The following is a 24,861-nucleotide window of genomic DNA, read 5'->3' as shown; positions in this document are numbered from 1 at the left end:
TTTCCACAGACTACACACACATCATAAACATCGATCTTCAAAACCTTCAACAATATATTTGAAGAAGACTTTAGAGTTGAAAGTGAAGATGTGATAGTGAAATAAGTACAAATGCAGCAATAAAAACAAGCAACTCCACTCACGATGGCTCTAAAGTTCAGTGATGTGTTGCTAACTTCAGACTTTTTCTTCTTTGTTGATGTTTTGCAGGAGTTAACATCCATGATGTAATAATGCTGCTCAGTCCACATTTTGTTAACAATTTTATTCATTCATACTTTTAATTGGATAATAACATCAATAAAAATGCAATGGAAGAAAATGTGTGAACAAAAAACAACTGTAAATAATAAGAAAGAAGTTCTCTCTTTAACAATGAGAAAATAAAATAAAATAGTACATGATATTCAATAAATGCACACAACTTAAAAAGTAATTCCAGAACAACATAGAATAACAGTAGAAGATGAGAGGCACTACTACATACAACATCAAATATTCATTCATATTAAACATGCTGTGTTTTAAAGTACATTTAGCACAATCACTGCTTAAGTGTTTTTAAATCCCTGCAGCTTCCATGACTGTTACACACTTGTGTTTACTGACCTGATACTTATGCCAGAACATCTTATCACACACAGTGCAACTAAATGGTTTCTCTCCAGTGTGTGTTCTCATGTGTCTGGTCATGACAAGATTTGTGGAGAAACTCTTCTTACAAACAGGGCAAGTAAAAGGTTTCTCTCCAGTATGTGTTCTCATGTGCGTGGACATGTTAAGCTTTCTGGAAAACATCTTCTTACAAAGAGAGCAAGTAAAAGGTTTCTCTCCAGTGTGTGTTCTCATGTGTCTTTTCATTTGTTCATTTATGGAGAATCTTTTGGGACACACTGAGCATGGAAAAGGTTTCTCTCCAGTGTGTCTTCTCATGTGTGTGGTCATGTGTTGCTTTCTGGAGAAACTCTTCTTACAAACAGAGCAAGGAAAAGGTTTCTCTCCAGTGTGTGTTCTCATGTGTCTGGTCATGGCAGACTTAATGGAGAAACTCTTCTTACAAACAGGGCAAGTAAAATGTTTCTCTCCAGTGTGTGTTCTCATGTGTGTGGTCATGTGTTGCTTTGTGGAGAAACTTTTTTTACAAACAGAGCAAGTAAAAGGTTTCTCTCCAGTATGTATTCTCATGTGTCTTGTAAAATCAGTCTTTCGTTTAAATGATTTCCCACATTGAGAGCAGTCAAAGTGTTTGTTGTTAGTGTGATGTCTCGTATCACCTTTGGAGTCATTTTTACTCTCCAAAGGTTTTTGGATGTGGTCACTGTGATCAGAAGAGTGTGACATCATGTGGTCCATGTCTGACAGTGGAGCAAAGATGCTGTCTGGTTCTGACTTTATATCTTCACAATGCTCTCCATCAGCTTCTGTGATGTGTTGACTTACAAGCTCCGCCCCTCTGTTCTCCTCACTTTGACTGTGATGAAGCTGTAAGGACTGAGCTTCATCTTCATCATGAAGCTGCTCCTCTTTAATGTGGGAGGGGGTCTGTAGCTCCTTCTGTCCCACACTGGAGCTCCACTCCTGCTGCTTGGAGGGAATCTCTTCATGACTCTCTGCTGACACCTGCTGGACGTCTGCAGAACATAAAACACAAATGAGGTGTTACTGTATAGAAGTTTGCAGTATTCAAACTATTCACATGTGAGCTAGGCCAAATAGACAGTGATGGGCAAGCGACCTGGAAAATGTAGTAAGCTAAGCTACAAGTTACTCTCCATTAAATGTAGCTAAGCTATCCTCAGAGAATTGTAGCAAGCTACACTACACGCTACACTGCAAAAGTAGCTTGCCACATCAAAGCTACATTTAACAGCATTTCTATCTATTGGCCCACATGTATAATATCAGTGTTAATGTAACTGAGAGTGTACACATGGACCCAGTGAGAGAACTACATGTCTTCAACTCATCACTGAGCTTGTTCCACCACTTAACTCCTAAAACTGTGATACATTTGCATTTTATATCCCTTCTTACTTTACCTATTTCAAAAATCAATATCCCCCGTAAATGATAGTTTTCTCCTCTTAATTGAAATAACCTAAGAATACAAGCTGGAAGACTGTTGCTGTAAACATTTCCACAAACTTCAACACAATATGTTAAATATGGAAAAATAAAAGAATAATATAACTGTGGAGAGGGGCGTGGCCTACGCGTTCCCTGCGGGCGGGGCGTGTGCAGGGGCCGGCCAGGAAGCAGCATACAGGTGAGCAGATACCTCAGCTGGAGCGAGTGATCCAATCACCTGTTCCCTTTATCAGCAGCGTTGGAAATCTTGAGGGGAAAGATGATGAGAGTGACGGAGAGAGAAAGACACACACGGCGAGATACAGTGAACAAACTAGAGAGCACTGGACTGATGCAGTTGCATGTACTGCCATCAATAAAAGTGTAAATCACTGAGACCGAGTGTGGTGATTCCAGCCAAACAACGGGGGATCTGGGACAGAGACCTTCCACAGTGGCGCCCAACTAAGGACGAATCCAGGAAAGAATTCGGCACCAAACCCCTTGGAAGCGCTTGGACAAGTGCTGGCGCAAGTATCAGCAGCAAGTCAGCAACAATCGCGACATGAAACGCATGGTAGAGGGGGAGGATCCTCAAACAATCCTGGACGTGTTCGTGGCGTCAAACAGGTGGCCGGAAGAAGAGTGGGGAGCCAAACTGCTGCCGCTCCTGGTGGGGGAGGCGCAGCGGGCGGTGTTGAGTCTCTCGGCATCTGCCCACCTGCAATACACCAACCTCTGTTAAGCCATCCTGGACCGGATCGGCAGCAGCTGACGCTGATTTAGAGTGATGACGCTGGAGCCAGAAGACCGAGCGTTCGTGTTCGCCTACCGGCTGAGGGACGCAGCGACCCGCTGGCTCCGGCCCAATGGACAGGATCCAGGTGTGCTGGAAAGCATTGTTTTGGAGCGGTTCCTGGACGCCATCCCGGCTAGGACATGAGCGTGGGTGAGATACCACAGCCCCCCGAGCGTAAAAGCAGCGGTGAGGTTGGCGGAGGAACACCTAGCAGTGCAGAGGGAGGCAACCCCGAGGACAGCCGCAGGATCCACCCCAGCACCCCGGCGTCAACTCGCCCCGCGATGGGGGGGTATGGAGCGGGCAAGATCACCCGGGCATAAAGACCAGGTTTTCCCGGTGGCCACACAAACACTTACACACACACACGCAGGCACGCACACACGCACACACACACCACTAACGTTGGGACACGGGTTAACAATAAATCTGATGTGTGCATGTTGCAGGTTCCCAGTGCTGCGGCGAGAGGGCTTCCCTCGCAGAGGGCACCTCAACTTCCAGGGCTGGTGTGCTGGGGGTGCAGACAACCCGGTCACGTGCGCAGGGATTGCTCCATGATGGAGGTGGGGCAGGCAATGCGGGTTGTCGAGCCGCCAGCACCCGCCCCCGATCCAGGAGAGACGTGCTACGTCCCGGTAAGAGTACAAGGGGGTACATATCGGGCGATGGTGGACTCGGGCTGTAAGCAGTCCCTGATCCACCAAAACCTGGTTCGACCCGATGGCTTAACATTTGGGGTATGACGAGACACTTAATCGAGTCATGGTCCAATTCTATTGGCCAGGCCTCCGGGCGGATGTGCGCCGGTGGTGCGCAGCCTGGCCAGACTGCCAGCTGGTGAATCCAGCGGCCACTCCACGGGCACCGTTACGCCCATTATCGCTCATAGAGGTTCCATTCAAGAGAATTGTCCCGAGTACACGGGGACATCGTTTTGTTTTAGTCCTGGTGGATTACGCATCGCGGTATCCCGAAGCAAAGCCTTTGCGCTCTATCTCCGCCAAAAGTGTCGCGCAAGCACTGTTTCAGGTCATCTCCCAAGATGGAATCCCAAAAGAGATTCTGACTGACCGGGGCACGTCCTTTATGTCACGCATTATATAAAAGAACTGTACGGATTATTGGGGATAAAAGCGATCCGCACCAGCGTGTACCTGCCACAAACGGATGGACTGGTGGAGAGATTGAATAAAACGCTGAAAACAATGAGCCGTAAATGTATGCACAAGAACAAACATAATTGGGTAAATGGTTGGATCCCCTCATGTTTGCGATGCAGGAGGTACCCCAGGCCTCACTTGGTTTTGCACCGTGTGAGTTATTTTACGGCCGGAGGCCTGGCGAAGTCTTGGACGTCATTAAAGAAAGCTGGGAGGAGGGTCCAAGCTCCAGCAAAAATTAGTTACAGTACGTCCTTGACATGCGAGCAAAACTCCACCAGGTGGGGCACTTGTCACGTGAGAATTTACTCCGTGCCCAAGAGCGTCAGCGGCGCAAGTATAACCGGGGAACCCAACTGCATAAATTCACACCGGGAGAGAAAGTGCTTGTATTGCACCGCCCGGCCTGAATCGGGCGGTGGAGGCATGTGGAGAGGGGCGTGGCCTACGCCTTCCCTGCGGGCGGGGCATGTGCAGGGATTGGCCACGAAGCAGCATACAGGTGAGCCGATACCTCAGCTGGAGCGAGTTATCTAATCACCTGTTCCTTTATCAGCAGCGTTGGAGATCTTAAGGGGAAAGATGATGAGAGTGACGGAGAGAGAAAGACACAGACGGCGAGATACAGTGAACAAACTGGAGAGCACTGGACTGATGCAGTTGCATGTACTGCCATCAATAAAAGTGTAAATCACTGAGACCGAGTGTGGTGATTCCAGCCAAGCAAAGGAGGATCTGGGACAGAGACCTTCCACAATAACATTCGCAGACATGTCTTATTCAGCATGTTTTACTTTATAAAGAGAATGAATAGATTTGGATATTTTTCCCTTTACTGTATTTTTCGGATTATAAATCGCTCCGGAGAATAAGTCGCACCGGACGAAAATGCATAATTAGAGAAGGCATTGATTGATTGATTGATTGATACTTTTATTAGTAGATTGCACAGTACAGTACATATTCCCTACAATTGACCACTAAATGGTAACACCCCAATAAGTTTTTCAACTTGTTTAAGTCGGGGTCCACGTTAATCAATTCATGGCAAAAAAACACATATAAGTCGCACTAAAGTATAAGTTGTATTTTTGGGGGGAAATGTATTTAAATAAAATCCAACACCAAGAATAGACATTAGATAGGCAATTTAAAATAAATAAAGAATAGTGAACAACAGGCTGAATAAGTGTAGGTTATATGAGGCATAAATAACCAACTGAGAAGGTGCCTGCTATGTTAACCTAACATATTATGCTAAGAGTCATTCAAATAACTATAACTTATAGAACATGCTATACCTTTACCAAACTATCTCTCACTCCTAATCGCTAAATCTCATGAAATCTTCTTCCTCGGTGTCACTTCTAAACAACTCTGCCAACTCGAAAGTAGACAATGTGCCGCTTCCTCTTCTATTGGTACGTCTAGGCACTTATGTGAATAAGATAAATAATATTTTTTGATATTTTACAGTAATGTGTAAATAAGTTTCACACATAAGTCCCTCCAGAGTATAAATCGCACCCCTGGCCAAACTATGAAAAAGAAATGTGATTTTTTAATCCGAAAAATACGGTATATATTCAACATAATTTATTATCAATTATTCTTCCCAATAATTTAGTTTCATATACTCTATCAATTTCCAATTGATTTAATTTTGCTTCACAATTTGTCCTTGCACCACTTAACACCACAAATTAAGTTTTCTTATCATTTAAATGATAACTTATAAATATCAAAACATTTTTTTAGCTGAATCAACTCAACTTCTATTAACCTCAACACTTCAAGTATTCTCCTGAACAATATACATGTGTATCATCTGCAAACATAATACATTTTAATCTATTAGATACTGAACAAATATCATTTAAATAACGAGCCTTGTGGAACCACACACACACACACACACACACACACACACACACACACACACACACACGCATGTATAAATATATTATATATATACAAACCCCGTTTCCATATGAGTTGGTAAATTGTGTTGGATGTAAATATAAACAGAATACAATGATTTGCAAATAATTTTCAAGCCATATTCAGTTGAATATGCTACAAAGACAACATATTTGATGTTCAAACTGATAAACATTTTTTTGTTTGCAAATAATCATTAACTTTAGAATTTGATGCCAGCAACACGTGACAAAGAAGTTGGGAAAAGTGGCAATAAATACTGATAAAGTTGAGGAATGCTCATCAAACACTTATTTGGAACATCCCACAGGTGTGCAGGCTAATTGGGAACAGGTGGGTGCCATGATTGGCTATAAAAGCAGCTTCCATGAAATGCTAAGTAATTCACTAACAAGGATGGGGCGAGGGTCACCACTTTTTAAGCAATTTGTCGAAAAGCTTTAGAACAACATTTCTCAACGAGCTATTGCAAGGAATTTAGGGATTTTACCATCCACGGTCTGTAAAATCATCAAAAGGTTCAGAGAACTTGGAGAAACAGTCCTGTCGCATGTGTTACATTTGTCCGATATTTAAATTTTTTTAGTAAAATAAAGCCACACTTTCGACCGTCGACGCCCGATATCCATGCTTGACTGACTCGCTCGGCTAACACTTCCGGCGGTGGGCGCTTCTTCGTTGGTGTTCAGCGGCTTCTTCTTCCGGGTCGGCGGACATATCATTTGTTTCCGGTCGGCGGACTGGGTATCGAAACTAGGAATCGAAATTTAAACTTTTGAACAATTCCGGGAGAATCTGAAAGTTAGTCCCGGTTCCAATCGATACTCGATACCCAACCCTAGTCACGGGGGCAGCAGCCTAAGCAGGGAAGCCCAGACTTCCCTCTCCCCAGCCACTTCGTCCAGCTCTTCAAAGGGAATCCCGAGCCGTTCCCAGGCCAGCCGGGAGACATAGTATTCCCAACGTGTCCTGGGTCTTCCCCGTGGCCTCCTACCGGTTGGACGTGCCCTAAATCCTGACCAGATGCCCGAACCACCTCATCTGGCTCCTCTCCATGTGAAGAAGCAGCAGCTTTACTTTGAGTTCCTCCCGGATGACAGAGCTTCTCACCCTATCTCTAAGGGAGAGACCCGCCACACGGCGGAGGAAACTCATTTCAGCCGCTTGTACCCGTGATCTTATCCTTTCGGTCATGACCCAAAGCTCATGACCATAGGTGAGGATGCGTACGTAAATCGACCGGTAAATTGAGAGCTTTGCCTTCCGGCTCAGCTCCTTCCTCACCACAATGGATCGGTACAACGTCCGCATTACTGAAGACGCCGCACCGATCCGCCTGTCGATTTCACGATCCCCTCTTCCCTCACTCATGAACAAGACTCCTAGGTACTTGAACTCCTCCACTTGGGGCAGGGTCTGCTCCCCAACCCGGAGATGGCATTTCACCCTTTTCCGGGCAAGAACCATGGACTCAGACTTGGAAGGGCTGATTCTCATTCCGGTGGCTTCACACTCGGCTGCGAACCGATCCAGTGAAAGCTGAAGATCCTGGCCAGATCAAACCATCAGGACCACATCATCTGCAAAAAGCAGAGACCTAATCCTGTGGCCACCAAACCGAAACCCCTCAACGCCTTGACTGCGCCTAGAAATTATTTCCATAAAAGTTATGAACAGAATCGCTGACAAAGGACAGCCTTGGCGGAGTCCAACCCTCACTGGAAATGTGTTTGACTTACTGCCGGCAATGCAGACCATGTTCTGACACTGATCATACAGAGAGTGGACCGCCACAATAAGACAGTCCGATACCCCATACTCTTTGAGCACTCCCCACAGGACTTCCCAAAGGGACACGGTCGAATGCCTTCTCCAAGTCCACAAAGCACATGTAGACTGGTTGAGCAAACTCCCATGCACCCTCAAGGACCCTGCCGAGCGTATAAAGCTGGTCCACAGTTCCACGACCAGGATGAAAACCACAGTGTTCCTCCTGAATCCGAGGTTCGACTATCCGGCGTAGCCTCCTCTCCAGTACACCTGAATAAACCTTACCGGGAAGGCTGAGTAGTGTGATCCCACGTTAGTTGGAACACACCCTCCGGTCCCCCTTCTTAAAGAGAGGGACCTCTGCCAATCCAGAGGTACCGCCCCTGATCTGATCCGTACCATACACGGTGTTGACATTGCACTGCTTCCCCTTCCTGAGGCGGCTGAAGGTGGTCTAGAATCGCTTCAAAGCCGCCTGGAAGTCGTTTTCCATGGCTTCTTCTCCTATGTTTGAGTCTTTGCCTCCGCGACCGCTGAATAGGCACACCACTTGGCCTGTCGGTACCTGTCCACTGCCTCCGGAGTCCTATGAGCCAAAATAACTCGATAGGTCTCCTTCTTCAGCTTGACGGCATCCCTCACTGCTGGTGTCCACCAACAGGTTCTGGGATTACCGCCGCGACAGGCACCAACTACCTTGTGGCCACAGCTCCAATCAGCCGCCTCCGCAATAGAACATGTTCCACTCGGACTCAATGTCCAGCACCTCCCTCGTGACATGTTCAAATTTCTTCCGGAGGTGGGAATTGAAACTTTCTCTGACAGGAGACTGCCAGACGTTCCCAGCAGACCCTCACAATGCGTTTGGGCCTGCCAAGTCAGTCCGGCATTCTCCCCCACCATCGCAGCCAACTCACCACCAGGTGGTGATCAGTAGAAAGCTCCGCCCCTCTCTTCACCCGAGTGTCCAAAACATAAGGCCGCAAATCCGATGACACAACTACAAAGTCGACCATGGAACTGCGGCCTAGGGTGTCCTGGTGCCAAGTGCACATATGGACACCCCTTATGTTTGAACATGGTGTTTTTTATGGACAAACTGTGACGAGCACAAAGTCCAATAACAAAACACCACTCGGGTTCAGATCCGGGCGGCCATTCTTCCCAATCACGCCTCTCCAGGTTTCATTGTCGTTGCCAACATGAGCGTTGAAGTCCCCCAGTAGGACAAGGGAATCACCCGGGGGAGCACTCTCCAGTACTCCCTCGAGTGTACCCAAAAAGGGTGGGTACTCTGAACTGCTGTTTGGTGCATAAGCACAAACAACAGTCAAGACCTGTCCCCCCCACCCGAAAGCGGAGAGGGGCTACCCTTTCGCCCACTGGGTTGAACTCCAACGTGCAGGCTTTGAGCCGGGGGGCAACAAGAATTGCCACCCCAGCCCGTCGCCTCTCACTGCCGGCAACGCCAGAGTGGAAGAGAGTCTATCCCCTCTCGAGAAAAGTGGTTCCAGAGCCCTTGCTGTGCGTCGAAGTGAGTCCGACTATATCCAGCCGGAACTTCTCCACTTCGCGCACTAGCTCAGGCTCCTTCCCCCCAGCGAGGTGACGTTCCACGTCCCAAGAGCTAGCTTCTGTAGCAGAGGATCGGACCGCCAAGTTCTCTGCCTTCGGCTGCCGCCCAGGTCACATCGCACCCGACCTCTATAGCCCCTGCTATGGGTGGTGAGCCCATTGGAGGGGTGACCCACATTGCCTCTTCGGGCTGTGCCCGGTCGGGGCCCATGGGAACAGGCCCGGCCACCAGGCGCTCGCCATCGTGCCCCACCTCCGGGCCTGGCTCCAGAGCGGGGCCCCGGTGACCCGAGTCTGGGCGAGGGAAATCTGGGTCCATGATTTTTCTTCTTCACAGAGGTCTTCGAGTTGCTCTTTGTCTGATCCCTCAACTAGGACCTGCTTGCCTTGAGAGACCCTACCAGGGGGCATAAAGCCCCCGGACAACATAGCTCCTAGGATCTTTTGGACACTCAAACTCCTCTACCACGATAAGGTGGCAGCTCAGAGAGGAGGTCATACCAAAGACTATAAAAAATTAGAATATATATATTTTTTTTATTGTCATACCAAAGACTATAAAAAAATGTGACCCATTACCTCCCTTCTTGGCGCTCAGCATCAAAGGTTGTAATTGGGGGTTATATCACCATAAATGATTCGCGGGCGCGGCACCGCTGCTGCCCACCTCCACCTCACTTCCCAGGGGGTCAAGGGGATGGGTCAAATGCAGAGAACACATTTCAACACACCTAGTGTGTGTGTGACAATCATTGCTACTTTAACTTAAACTTAAACTTTTTTTAATGGATCGCCAGGAGGACGGTTGATAAAATATGGCCGTGACTCGTCGTGAGAAAAGTGTGTTCACTTCAAAATGACACCTTGTGAGTGAATTTGAAAATAAAATATTGTTATGAAACAAACTTTTGTGTGGTGTTGCTTCCTTATTTGTCATCATTTAGCGCTGATTTTCACGTGTAGTGGCAGCAGCTGAACTGAATGTCACACCGTGTCATAATTAAATTGGTCAGCTGGAACAACAGATAGCAGTATCATTAATAATAATAATGGGTTAGATTTATTTTGCACTTTTCTATATACTAGACCAGGGGTCGGCAACCCGCGGCTCCGGAGCCGCATGCAGCTCTTTGGCCACTCTGATGAGGCTCAGCTGCACATGGCTCAGCTACATAATCACCGACCCCCTCCCCCCCCGTCATTGTTTTGGGGGGTTTCCGGATTTTGGTGCCTCTCCCGGGGCTATCATTCTCGGACTTTCACTCGGATTACAATAGTGAGGGCGTGCCGTGACAGCTTTACTTTTAACGTCCTCTACAATATGTCATCACCCGCCTTTACACCATGTTATCTGCGTGCCGGCCAGACGCATGCATCTCGCTGCTCCCATCGTCACACGTACGAGATTGCAAGGGATATAGTCAACAGTCATACAGGTTACACTGAAGGTTGTGATATAAACAATTTTAATACTCTTACTAATATGCGCCCCACTGTGAACCCACACCAAACAAGAATGACAAACACATTTCGGGAGAACATCCTCACAGTAACACAACATAAACGCAACATAACAATTACCCAGAAACTTTTGCATCCATGACTCTTTCAGGCTATATTATACACGTCCGCGCCCCCAACTCCGCCCACCTCAACAGACGCATGGAGGGGGGGGCGGGGTTTGGTGCTAGCGGGGTGTAAAATATAGCCTGAAAGAGTCATGGAAGATTGGGATTCTGGGTATTTGTTATGTTGCGTTTATGTTGCCACAATAGAGTTTATGCCAATTTATTGTGGCATGTTTTGTAGGGTAAAATAATCCCACACAGCTGACATTTTTACCGTAACTTTTAATTCACACGGTTAGAACACAGACCTGTGAAGTTTTGAAGGTGTTCTGGAATATGCAGAACGGAGTTTAGGGAGCAGCAGAAGAGTGGAATGTATTATTTAAATCGGTGCGTTGGAAAACGTGGACCAGAGTTTTTTTAAAAACTGGATCTGGATCGGCATTTTCCCATGCCTTGCCGATATGCATTTTTTGGCAAATACTGGCGGCTGATCCGATCCAAATATTGGATCGGGACAACCCTAATGTGTACACAGTATTACCCTTCTCGCTTAGCTTCTACTCAAACAATTAGCCAGTCACTGTGGATTTCAGTTCAACAACTGAGGCGGCATAGCTCAGTTGGTAGAGCGACTGTGCCAGCAAATTGGGGGTTGCAGGTTCGATTCCCGCTTCCCCCATCCTAGTCACTGCCGTTGTGTCCTTGGGCAAGACACTTTACCCACCTGCTCCCAGTGCCACCCACACTGGTTTAAATGTAACTTAGATATTGGGTTTCACTATGTAAAGCGCTATATAAATATAATTCACTTCACTTCACAACTGAAAATACTTCAATAAAGTTATGTTTCCAATGCTCATCGTTGTGCTCATTCATGTCGATGGTGTAATGGTCCACGTCTTGGACCATGTCATACTCTGGTTTTGTTTCTGTTTTGTTATCATCCTGTGTTGTATTTGGCTCTCTTAGGTCCCGGTGGCACTTCCTGGTTTGTTTCTGTTGTCCTAGCAACGCATTTGTGTCACCTGCTTCCCGTGTGATCACGCACACCTGCCCCTGATTTATCTCCTTATTTAAGACCGCTTTTGTTGGACATTGGCTCTCGGACTGTAGTTTGCTATACGCAACAGATGAAGTCGCATTCCCGCATGTTGAGAAAATACTTTTGTTATTTGATTAGCGTCCATGCTATTTTGTTTGTCTGCTTGTCCCTAGTTTACATACCAGCGCTTTTTGTTCATTCTAGCTCCCACGCTAGTTCTGTTGGTTTTTGTTAGTGCCTTTGTGCCAGTGTCTTTGGTTCACGCTGTGTTCCATCCTCCGCTGCACCCACGACAGAACAACTTCACCACGATGCCAGCGAAACGTCACAGATGGGGTTTTAACTTTAAGGGGACCGCGTGCGGTAAAGAAATATAGTCCGTTGGCGAGCATGAAAAATACTATGAATGTCTTTCTTTGTTGCTCAAACGACGCCTGCGCATACATGCTGCTTCTGGTGAGTCAAAATGCAGGGAAAGAGAACACAAAAATGCCACAAAAGAAAAAGATCAAATCTGTTATTGCTGCTCAGCAGAAATCTGCAGTTCATATTTTGTGCTTCCAATCAACGTTCTCTCTAATCCTGTGCAATTGCGCACTGCTAATGTGTCCTCTGCACACGGCAAATCTATGCCACTCCAAAATCTAACTAAAAAATAAGCGCATAACAATTTTCAATGTAACTGACGGCCACAACAGAGAAAACTGTTTTCATCATCACCGTTCAATTATTGGAACGTCTGTCGAAACGCTCGAAGGAGGACATGAATTCCGGCGATCCCTTTAATGAGCTAAATTGTTGTCGGCCACAAACACGTGACCAAAACATTGGTAAAAAAGTTCCTATCCAGCAAAACTGGACATTTTCTGCCGCACAAACCAGACCAAAACCAAGTTTGTCATTTCAATAGCGGCCGCTCACTCTTTCCCACGTGCACCAACACATGCACTAATGGCACTTAGCCAGTCATGCCTTTACAGACACACAAAAAGCTATAACAATCAAATGTGTGCTTATTCTAGTGTCATTTATTAAGAATCCTAAGTTATAAATATTAATCAAGAAATGGGGCTTCACGGTGGCAGACGGGTTAGTGTGTCTGCCTCACAATACGAAGGTCCTGCAGTCCTGGGTTTAAATCCAGGCTTGGGATCTTTCTGTGTAGAGTTTGCATGTTCTCCCCGTGAATGCGTGGGTTCCCTCCGGGTACTCCGGCTTCCTCCCACTTCCAAAGACATGCACCTGGGGATAGGTTGATTGGCAACACTAAATGGTCCCTAGTGTGTAAATGTGAGTGTGAATGTTGTCTGTCTATCTGTGTTGGCCCTGTGATGAGGTGGCGACTTGTCCAGGGTGTACCCCGCCTTCCGCCCGATTGTAGCTGAGATAGGCGCCAGCGCCCCCCGCGACTCCGAAAGGGAATAAGCGGTAGAAATGGATGGATGGATGGATAATCAAGAAATGCTGTTATTTTAAAGAAATACTTATACAAATATATATTATACAATCACAAAGTTACAGGAATGTACAGTACACATTATCCCATGCTTACATCTCATTGTGCAACATGTGAATGTTTTAGCGGGAACTAAATGTCATACCTGAGAGGGTACAATTTGTTTCCAAAGCAGGACCCCTACCCAGACATACAATACTAGTACACAGCTCATGAAAAAACTATATTTTTGTTACTGTCATTGTAAGTGGTCTAAAACACTATTAGTAGAAAACAATCTCATGGAAATTAATGCTGTCATTTGATTATAATAATAAGAAATGTCACTTATTCAGGCAGGTTAGAAATAAGTTCATACTTTTAAAAAAGACTCAACTGTTTGCAAATTGTGCTCTTACATTTTGCCCCCCAAAAAATTTAAGAACACCAAAGGATATGTTTTGTTACCATTAGTGGTTTAACAGAACATTTTAGTGTCTATATTCCCCACAATTTATAATTATATTGAATCTATATTCAATGATAGCTAGCGTTGGATCAGGGGTCTGCAACCTGCGGCTCTGGAGCCACATGAGGTTCTTTCATGCCTCCCTGGCTCCCTTTGGCTTTGAAACCAAATGTCAACAAATAATGGTTACTTGATCTATTATATTTCATTTGATTTAGTTAGTTCATTTGAATTTCACAGTTATTTTGGAGAGTTCTGGGATATTGTCATAGGAAAATAAAACCCATGTGAATATATTGTGGATGTAAATGTATGTCACAGCCCTTATGCGACATCTCTTGCTGCCATGCAATTAAATTGTTTTTAGCGATCAACCCCTAGCAATGACAGATAAAAAGACAAACATTTTATTTACTTACATTTTTATTAATTTGCTGTTTTTATTGATGATCAGGTAGTTGTTTTCAATTTTTAGTCAAATAAATATGCTGTAGTTGTATGCTTTCAGAATGTTGGAATGAGTTGATTTTTATTTTTGTATTCATTAATAAGGGAAAGAAGAGTGTATTTTGTTTCTAATGTTCAAAATAATTTGATGATTTGCTTTGTTATACCCAGAAATACATCAAATACATGTTTGATGTCATTAGTGTAACACAACTATAAGTGGTGTTATCGTCATTTTAGGAATCTAACAAGAGTTTGTGGCTCTAGGTGGGTTTTATTTGGGGGAAACAGGCTAAAATGTCTCTTTGTATGCTGAAGGTTGCCGACCCCTGCGTTAGGTCAACACACAAAGCTAATGTGCGTGTACATGTTACGTATGTGTGGAGTTACATCATTTTGTGCTAAAAGCCATATTCTGCTTTCATGAATAAATGTTTGCCTTTTAGACATTGTGTTAACATTATCAGATTTTTTACCTAATTTAAACAAATCACCGTTCCTAAACCTATCAGTGTCACTTCTCATTCTGGCATGTGTATGCGTGGCATTATGATCAGTAATGGACATGCATGTGCTGTCAGTCATGTTATGTTACTGATACATGCTACTGGACTATACTTTTATAGTATTACTTGGCTATAAAAAGCTGAATGAGGTCTTATTAGTATGAGTGCACATGTGTGTTACTGTATATTGTTGTTTGAGTGCTGATATTATAATTGTGATATAGAACACTTCGTATTACTTTTAATTTTTTACTGTGCCACCAAATGTTTATAGTACTAAATGAAAACATTTGCTAGCAAAAAAGCAAGGCGTACATCCCATATCATTGAATGTATATTCTATCAGGACAACAACAACATGACTGCAAAGTGTTAGTTGCTTCTCTCGGACTGTTTCTGTGTACGTGCACACGCTCCCAGTGTGTGTACAAGACAGCAGTAAGTGACAAGCATGAACGCCAAACTAATTCCTAACCAGTTTTATTCAATTTAATTATCCATCCATTTTGTACCACTTGTCCCCTTCGGGGTCGCTGGAACCTATCTCAGTTAGTAATTGTGGAAAAAAATGGACATTTAAAAATATGTATATGTTCTGTTAAACCACTAATAGTAACATAAGCAAGCTGGTGACGATCGAGTTATATTTTTTTGTAAGAATAAAACTAACTTTAAGCAATTTGCAAACGGACACTTTAATTTTAGCTGTTGTATTGATTTGCTGACTACCTCTGTAACAAAACCTAGGAATGTTTTCTGTTGATTATCCATGTTCTTCTTTAGTTACAATACTCTGTTCCATGAATCTTCTTTCATCTGCATGCCAGATTGTTTACTTTCACTTGACAAGGCTACTCCATTCACTTCAATCATACCAAATGTCCATTTCTTGTTAACAATCAAATATAAAGTTAGTAAACATTTGAGAGTAAGAAGCAAACAAACCTGTTCTGTGTAACACAACTTGATGTTTCTTGAAAACAGCGTCCAGTAGTTGATAGTTTTCCTCCTTTGTTCTAGAAAGTTCCGCCTCGTATTCTGCTATCGTTCTTTCTAACACTACAAATATTTCTTCAACGGCAGCAGTTAGTCGCTGATCCACCAACGCTCTCAACATTTGTAATGTAGACATTTTCACACAATCACAACACTTTACTCTCACACTTGATCTCTACTTAGCGATGTGTTGATAACTTCTGTGTCTTCTGTTAGCAGCTAACAAGCTAAGCTAACTAGCGAGCTAAGCTAACTAACAAGCAAAGATAGCAGGAGAAGCGGCACAGTGCTTCTAGCGCATCGAGACGACTTTATCCTTAACTAAAGAATCAAATATGTATGTTATACGACGTAAATATTTCAAACTGTAGAACAAATAATAAGACTGACTTATTAGCGTCCTGCTCGCGGCTTTCTGTGTCGATGTGCTTTCACGACAGTTAGCACACTTGACGTTACAAGGCAGTCCTGCTCTGTTCTGCTGCCTTCCGTTTACGCCAGAAGCTGGGAATGACGTCACAGCCGAGTGGCGGAGGAGAAAACACAGAGACTATTTTCACATGAATGTATCTTCAAGACACTTGACACATTTGGCTTCGGCAATTTTTTTCTGCAAAACAATGAAGACTTTGTACTGCAATGGTAATGGCTCCATAACGCTCAAATCTGCTAAATAGCATTCTATTTTAGTTACATTATTTTACAACACCCTGGCGCTGATTTGTACTGTTTTTGTACTTATTTTTATTATTATTATTTATCGATTGTTTGTTAAAGTTGCAGTTTTATAAATAAAGGTTTATAAAAAAAATAAACAAAGGAAGGCAGCAGAGCAGAGCAGTACTGCCGATTCTTGGTCCGCGGTCGCTGGAGACGAAGCGGTCGGTGGAAGCTTCCGGAAGGAGAGACGCGGAACTACCAAACATTTGGAGTGAATTTGGCGGCGGCGAGAGTGTCTAAATCTGTTTTGGCGGTTGAGCATAAGCTGTTTTGTGACTGGATGGAGATGGAAGGGGATAGTGACGGGATGTATGAGGATAGTATGGAAATGGATAGGACTAGAGGGGAGAGAGGAAAGAAGGGGAGAGGAGGGAGTGAAGGAAAGTCGGGTGCTAAAAGAGTGCATGAAGACCATGAAGAGGTTGATAAGAGGAAAAGGGTTATGGTGGATGAATATAAGATCATTTATACATTTAAATCAAACCAAGATATGAATGACATTAGTTTGATGACACTGGTTAAGGGATTAAAGAAGGACATTGGAGAGGTGGAGATAGCGAAGGTGCTCAGGGACGGACGGCTGTTGATTAAATGCAAAAATGGAGAGCAAAAGAACAAAGCAATGCGATTACAAAAACTGTGCAACAAAATAATAAAGGAAAAAATCAAAGTGGGAGAACGAAAGGGGGCAAGAGGAGTCGTGACAGGAATCCCAAGAGGAGAACATTTAGATGATCTGAAAAGAGAAATAAAAGGAGGAACTGTCACTATGATGAAAAGAATGATGGCATTTAGGAACGGTGAAAAGACTGAGAGCGAATCCGTGCTAGTGCAATTTTGCATAGGAGGTCCTACCAGAGAGAATCATGATTGGGTATCTAAGCTTCTATGTTAGAGCTTACGTGCCACCCCCAGTACCTTGTTTCAAGTGCCAACGCTATGGGCACATAGCTAGTGTGTGTCATGCTAAAATGAGATGTGGACGCTGTGGAGGGGAGCATGAATATGGACAATGTGGAGAAAATGAACAGGTCAAATGTTGTAATTGTGGCGGGAATCACACAGCAGCGTATGGGGGCTGCATCAGAAGAAAACAGGCAACAGAAGTACAGCAAATCAGAGTTGAAAGAAATATTACATACGCAGAGGCAGTTAAAATAAGAAATCAAGAAAGTGCAGAACAGGACAGAAGTGAAAATAGTTCAAGAAATAAAAAACAAGAGGCAGCAAATACAGGAATTTCCATGGACAAACTAGTTGTATTCCTGGCTTACGTAATAAATTGTACAGAACAGGCTAGAAACAAGACTGAGAAGATCAAAATAATTGTCAAAGCAGCAGCAAAGTTTTTAAATGTAAAAGAACTATCCTGGGAACAGGTGCAAGGTGAGCTACAGAGAGGAGACGAGACCGAGTCATGTGACCACAATCCAACGCCATGTTCATTGTTCAGTGGAATGGCAGAAGTTTGATAGCAAACGGACAGGAATTAAAGGGATATATTAATAATATGAAAAGTAAACCACAAATAATATGTATTCAAGAAACATGGCTGAAGCCAAAATTAAACTTTATAATAAAAGGATATATAACGATACGTAAAGATAGGAATGATGGGCAAGGAGGAGGATGTGCCATATTTATTAAGGAAGATATGCATTATTCAATATTAAAAGTAAAACAAGAGCTAGAGATAGTAGGAGTAGAAGTATGGAATAATAAAGAAAGATACAAAGTACTAAACTTCTATAATCCATGCAAGAAATGAGAAATTCACCAACTAGAAACAATAATGGAGCACTGGAGTGGCAATATTATTTGGTGTGGTGACTTTAATGCACATAGCACAATGTGGGGTGAAAGGGATGACTGGAATGGGGAAACATTGGAAGCACTTTTGGAGGAAAAAGAAGTGGTGTGTGTGAATGATGGGTGGGGAACAAGGTTAGATGTCGTCACGGGTAAAGAAACAGCAATAGATTTAACACTAGTGTCACAAGGGTTAGCAGGAAAGGTGGAGTGGGAAGTAAATAAATACAGCACAATGGGAAGTGATCACTATCCAATCTTCATTCACATAAACATAAATCATAGCACAGAAAGCACTAGGATAGAAGGAAGATGGAAGTATAATCATGGTGACTGGGGGAAATTTAGGGAAATTACCGACATAACTTTAAAGGAAGTAGATATAAATCAAGATATTGAACAATTAAATACAGATATTACGGGGTGCATAATAGAAGCAGCCGAACAGAGCATACCAAGGAATAGTATAGGGAGAAGAAGGAAGATAGTGCCGTGGTGGACACAAGAGTGCACAGATGCAATACAAGAACGGAATAGAGCATTTAGAATATTGAGAAGAACACATCATTTCCAAGACATGATCCAATATAAAAGGCATCAAGCTAGAGTAAGGTATGTTATTAAAAAAGCAAGAAAACACCATTGGAGAACTTTTTGTGAAACACTAAATAAACTACTCCTTTAAGCCAAGTGTGGGGAATGATCAAGAGAATGTCAGGGCTCAGAAAAGAACATAAAAATCATGTGATGAAAGATGGAACGCGGAGTGTGGGAGGAAATAAAGAAAAAGCAGAACTTTTAGCAAAAACCTTTGTTAAAGTGCACAGTAATGATCATTTGAGAAATGTAGAAAAACAAAAGAGAGAAGAAACAATTAGTGTAAATATTGAGGAAATGAAGGAAGACAACGATAATAGTTTTACCAACACTATGGATATGACATTTTCTTTGGATGAAATGGTTCCAATTTTAAAAAAAGTTAAAAATACGACGCCAGGGAAAGACCTGGTGAGTTATCAAATGATCAAAAATGTAGGTAGCATCGGCAAAGAAGTGGTCTTGAAATTATATAATAGGATATATGAAGAAGGAAAATGAGCAGCTGAGTGGAAAACAGCTGTAATAATTCCAATATGCAAGTCAGGGAAAGATCCGGAAGAGGCAGGAAATTATAGGCCGATAGCATTGACCTCAAATTTGGGCAAAGTAATGGAAAAAATGATTAATGAAAGATTAATATATTATTTAGAGTCAAAAGAAATTATAAAAAACTACCAAAGTGGTTTTGGCAAAGCAAGAAGCACAAATGACCCAGCAGTGCAGCTGGAAGAGGAAATTAGAAAAGGACAAATAAATAAAGAAAGTATAATTGCAGCATTTTTTGACATAGAGAAAGCGTATGATATGTTGTGGAAACAGGGGTTGCTGATGAAACTAAATAAGATTGGGATTAGAAGAAGAATGTACAGATGGATAAAAGACTTTTTAACAAGTAGAACATTATTAGTAAAAATAGAGAATGAATATAGCAGAGAATACGAAGTGGAAAATGGGACCCCACAAGGGAGTATAATAAGTCCAGTACTATTTTCCATCATGATAAATGAAGTTTTTAGTGAAGTGGAAGGGTTAGTGGAGGTGGCATTGTTTGTGATGATGGAGTGATGTGGAAGAGAGGTAGAAATACAAATCATATAGAAAAGAAGATTCAAAAAGCGGTAAATAATGTTGAAGACTGGGGGACGGCTTGGGGTTTAAGATTCTCTGTTGGAAAGACAAAAGTCATACATTTTACGAAGAGGAAAGTACAAAACAAGCTCCAAATAAAACTCTATGGAGAAAACATAGAAGAGGTACAAGTATTTAAATATTTAGGAATATGGTTTGATAAAAATATGAACTGGTCAACCCACATCAGCAAGATAGTGGAGAAAAGTAAAAAGGTGTTAAATATAATGAGGGCTTTGAGGGGTAAAGATTGGGGGGCTGATAGGTTGACATTGAAAACAATATATATCACTTTAATTCCATCTGTTATCGACTACGGATGCATTATTTATCAATCTGCTTCAAAAACTCTACTTGAGAAAATAGACCGGATCCAGTCGCAGGCGTTAAGATTATGTTGTGGAACTACTAAATCTACTCCAGTGGCAGCATTACAAGTAGAAATGAAGGACAAACCTTTGGACATGAGGAGAGATCAACTCTCAGCAGTTTATTGGGCAAACTTAAAAGGATCCAAGCAAGGACATCCAACCCGTCAAGTGCTACTAGACTGCCAAGAAAAAGGGAAGAAAAAAATGAATAGTTTTGGGTGGATAATAGGAGATATATGTAAAAAAACACAAATTGACAATATTAAAGTGAGCCCTACAGTACCAATTCCTGCAATACCACCGTGGATGTATGAAAACCCAAAGGTAAACATGCAGTTACTGAAGAATAGACATTTAAATAGTTACCAGATAGAACATTGGATTGAGGAAATGTTTTTTGATAACATCATGATATTCACAGATGCATCAAAAACTATAAATAGTAAAGTAGGAGTTGCTGCAGTTATCCCACAAGGAAATATAGTGTTGAATAAAAGAATCAGTGATGAACTATCTGTTTTTACGGGGGAATTGGTAGCAATTTATATGGCAGTTAACTGGATAGAGGAAAACAAAGCTAGGAAAGTAGTCGTGTGCTCGGACTCCAGCAGTGCTTTGATGAGCATAAAAAACATAACATCAGAAACAAGACAAGATATAGTTTATGAAATAGTTCAGGCAATCTACAGGATAAATAAAGCGGGAGGTGTGGTAACATTTCTCTGGGTTCCTGCTCATGTAGGAGTTGAGGGAAATGAGTTAGCTGTTTGATACGCAAAACAAGCAAGCACTAAAATAGAAGTAAACATGGAGATGAAGCACAGTAAAGAAGAAGTGAAGAGCATAATTAAGATAGAACACAATAAAAAGTGGCAGGATAATTGGAATAAGGAAACAAAAGGTAGAGAGTTTTACAAAGTCCAGAGGAGAGTAGGTGTCATGAGAGGAGGGGGTAGAAATAGGAAAGAAGAAGACATTATTACTAGAATGAGATTAGGACATACATATCTAAATAGTTCACTAAAATTGATAGGCAAACATAATACAGGACTGTGTGATTTTTGCCACCAGATAGAAAATGTCGACCATGTCTTAATACAATGTAGGAAATATAATAGAGAAAGAGAAATACTGGAAAATAAGTTAGCAAAAGAAAATATTAGGTTAGAAGTGGGAAGTATATTAGGATTGCATTCAGAAAACATAGGATATAAAGCAATATAAACATATTTAAAAAACACTGGGTTAATAAAAGAATATAGAGTAGGGATCCACCTCGGTCCACACTCCATTACAGTAGGTGGCGCTAATGCACACCACAAGGTTGCTTGCCAACCGCCATAAAAACAAAAGAAGAAGAAGAAGTCAGTCTTATTATTTGTTCTCCAGTTTGAAATATTTACGTCGTATAAAATACATATTTGATTCTTTATTTAAGGATAAAGTGGTCTGGATGCGCTAGAAGCACTGTGCCGCTTCTCCTGCTATCTTTGCTTGTTAGTTAGCTTAGCTCGCTAGTTAGCTTAGCTTGTTAGCTGCTAACAGAAGACACAGAAGTTATCAACACATCGCTAAGTAGAGATCAAGTGTGAGAGTAAAGTGTTGTGATTGTGTGAAAATGTCTACATTACAAATGTTGAGAGCGTTGGTGGATCAGCGACTAACTGCTGCCGTTGAAGAAATATTTGTAGTGTTGGAAAGAACGATAGCAGAATACGAGGCGGAACTTTCTAGAACAAAGGAGGATTACAATCAACTACTGGACGCTGTTTTCAAGAAACATCAAGTTGTGTTACACAAAACAGGTTTGTTTACTTCTTACTTTCAAATGTTTACTCATTTGATATTTGACTAATAACAATAAAATGACATTTGGAATATATAATATAATCACAAAGACCAGTGGTGGAACAAGTCAGAGCTGGGCCGGGGGCGGCCCCCATGACATGGCCCCCTATACCCAAATAATAAAGCTAATTCTAACATCATTTTACAACATACACATGCATCTCCTTGACCAGGTTTTAAAACGTTTGCCAGCCATTTTTTTGCTGAAATTTGTATTTATTTTCTCACTTTCAGCACAGCATCAACCCGTTCACAGGATGTAGAAAAATTATCAAAGGGGAATCTGATTTTTTTAATTTTATTTTGCCTGTCACAATGCTTATGTAAGACAATAATATGTTTTTATTTTTATGCATTCTAAGTCCTAAACAAACGTTAGCAAAATCTTAACTATCCTAATTCCAACAATGGAGTCAATGCCTCTGTTCTGCTCACTAAGCCCCCTAAATAAGAATTAGTTGATCAATATAATATTCCCAGAAGTTATTTTTGAAATGCTATCTATTTAAAACATGCTGTAAAAATGCATATCCTCTGGAAATATGCCTTGTAATAGCCACAAACTGGAGGATACATTTTAAATTCAGATACAATTAAAAACAAATAGTTCAAGGTTTTATGGAATTTTTCAGTGTCCTTTTTTACGCTTTCCGACCAAACCTTAGAACAGTGGTTCTCAACCTTTTTTCAGTGATGTACCCCCTGTGAATTCTTTTTTAATCCAAGTACCCCCTAATCAGAGCAAATAATTTTTGGTTGAAAAAAAAGGATTGAGAAGTAAAATATAGCACTATGTCATCAGTTTCTGATTTATTCAATTGTATAACAGTGCAAAATATTGCTGATATGTAGTGGTCTTTCTTGAACTATTGGGAAAAAAACATGTAAAAATAACTAAAAGCTTGTTGAAAAATAAACAAGTGATTCAATTTTAAATAAGGATTTCTACATATAGAAGTAATCATCAACTTAAAGTGCCCTCCTTGGGGATTGTAATAGAGATCCATCTGGATTCATCAACTTAATTCTAAACATTTCTCCACAAAAAAAGAACTCTTTAACATCAATATTTATGGAACATGTCCACAAAAATGAGTATTGCATTGTTGTATTTCTTTTCTCAGTTTATGAACCTATATTCATATTTTGTTGGAGTATTATTCAATAAATATATTTATAAAGCTGAATTGTTGCTATTTTTAGAATATTCAAAAAAAAATCTCACGTACCCCTTGGCATACCTTTAAGTACCCCCAAGGGTACGCGTACCCCCATTTGAGAACTACTGCCTTAGAAGACCTTTGGTATGCAGTTTGAAAGCCGCAGCCGGAGAAAACAAACACACATACGGTGTATCCATGACTGCAAAGTTATTGCCTTCATTTTCATTGACCGTTTGTCTGATTGACTAATGTGTTAATACCTCTGGACATTGAATTGAAATATTTCTGTCAATCACACAAACATGCTTGTGAGGGACTTTTCTGTGTCTACGTACCTTCCACACATCCATACACCCACCGGAGTGACATTTTTCCAAACTGCACAAGCCCCACATTTTCCTACCTATTCAAACCATTCCAACATCAAACTATCACTTTCTCAAAATCCAAACTAAATTCTGGTTTTCGTGGAAATTCAAACTCTTCAGCATTCCAACATTCAAACTATTCTTACATTCAGACTACATTCTGTCAACTTTTCAGTTCAACTTCAGCATTGGAGCATTCACATGTAATTCCTTTAGGAATTGCTTCATCTAGTTATAATAATAGTTATTATTAATATTATTAATGTTATTAATATAACTAAATGTAGCTTACCACATTGAATGTGATGACTGCATGAAAGATGCCTTCTGAATTCTCTCTCTAACACAATTTGAATGTCTAGAAACACAAAACTTATCCAATCCATTATTATTATTATTATTATAAATTATGTAAATAAGTTATCTTTTGGAGGAGTAGTCAGTAATCTGATTACTTCTTCCCAGTTTATCTGTGGTGACACTATCTAAATGAAACCAATACAGATGTCATTTTTTTTGGCCAACATGTTGACTGTGTTCAATTTGCTTTTTTTTTTTTTTTTTTTTTTTACACAGACATGTCTCTAAAGAGGAATGTGAAAATGACAGTAATTATTGTCCACCAGCAGGGGGAGCTCATCACTAGTACTACTGCGTGGAGGCTGGCATGTGGTACATTATTTCCTGTGTGTGTATGACTTATTCAGAGGGACAACAGCACACTTTTATGGATTGCAAGAATGACTTTTAGGATGTTTTTATATGAATAAGGTGGATTGGAATTTGGCCTGGGAAGACATTCCCCTGGAGGTCTTCTTCATGTGTCAGCTGGAAGTACCCTGACTGCTGTGGGGGGAAACACATGAGAACACACACTGGTGAAAAATGACATTCCTGTTCAATCTGCAACAGAAGCTTTTGTTGACGATCAAAGCTTGTAGCACACATGAGAAGACACCCAGGAGAGAAAGTGTTGAGTTGCAGTGTGTGTGGTGAAAGATTGTCTTCTAAGTACCAGTGTAAGAAACACAAGTGTGCTGGTGAGAACAGCAGCAGCAAATGAAACTGCAGGA

General features: G+C 41.8%; 2 protein-coding genes across 6 annotated transcripts in view; one reads left to right on the top strand and one right to left on the bottom strand.

Annotated features, from left to right (window-relative positions):
- Positions 1-4,744, top strand: part of LOC133547470 (gastrula zinc finger protein XlCGF57.1-like) — a 77,108-nt gene extending 72,364 nt beyond the window's left edge. Inside the window, exons 3-4 of the mRNA XM_061893152.1 lie at positions 3,316-3,504; positions 4,586-4,744. Coding sequence (XP_061749136.1) covers positions 3,316-3,504; positions 4,586-4,719 — 323 coding nt within the window. The 3' untranslated portion in view covers positions 4,720-4,744. The remainder of the gene's footprint in view (positions 1-3,315; positions 3,505-4,585) is intronic.
- Positions 1-16,291, bottom strand: part of LOC133547471 (gastrula zinc finger protein XlCGF57.1-like) — a 130,427-nt gene extending 114,136 nt beyond the window's left edge. Inside the window, exons 1-3 of one of the 5 annotated variants that reach the window (XR_009805506.1) lie at positions 2,461-2,609; positions 2,192-2,334; positions 270-1,631 (exon numbers count right to left, since the gene is read on the bottom strand). Coding sequence is in view for 2 of the 5 variants with exons in the window: in XM_061893154.1 (XP_061749138.1) it covers positions 562-1,631; positions 15,731-15,917 (1,257 nt within the window). In the remaining 3 variants the exon portion in view is untranslated. Of the gene's footprint in view, positions 1-269; positions 1,632-2,191; positions 2,335-2,460; positions 2,610-15,730 lie in introns of those variants that run through there. The other 4 variants (XR_009805505.1, XR_009805507.1, XM_061893154.1 and 1 more) reach the window with 4 other exon arrangements.
- Between the last annotated feature and the right edge of the window lie 8,570 nt (positions 16,292-24,861).

The sequence above is a fragment of the Nerophis ophidion genome, unplaced genomic scaffold (genome assembly GCF_033978795.1).
Source record: "Nerophis ophidion isolate RoL-2023_Sa unplaced genomic scaffold, RoL_Noph_v1.0 HiC_scaffold_115, whole genome shotgun sequence".
NCBI lineage: Eukaryota > Metazoa > Chordata > Actinopteri > Syngnathiformes > Syngnathidae > Nerophis > Nerophis ophidion.
Note: the sequence above shows the minus strand (reverse complement) of the source record. Positions and strands in the feature narration are given on the sequence as shown.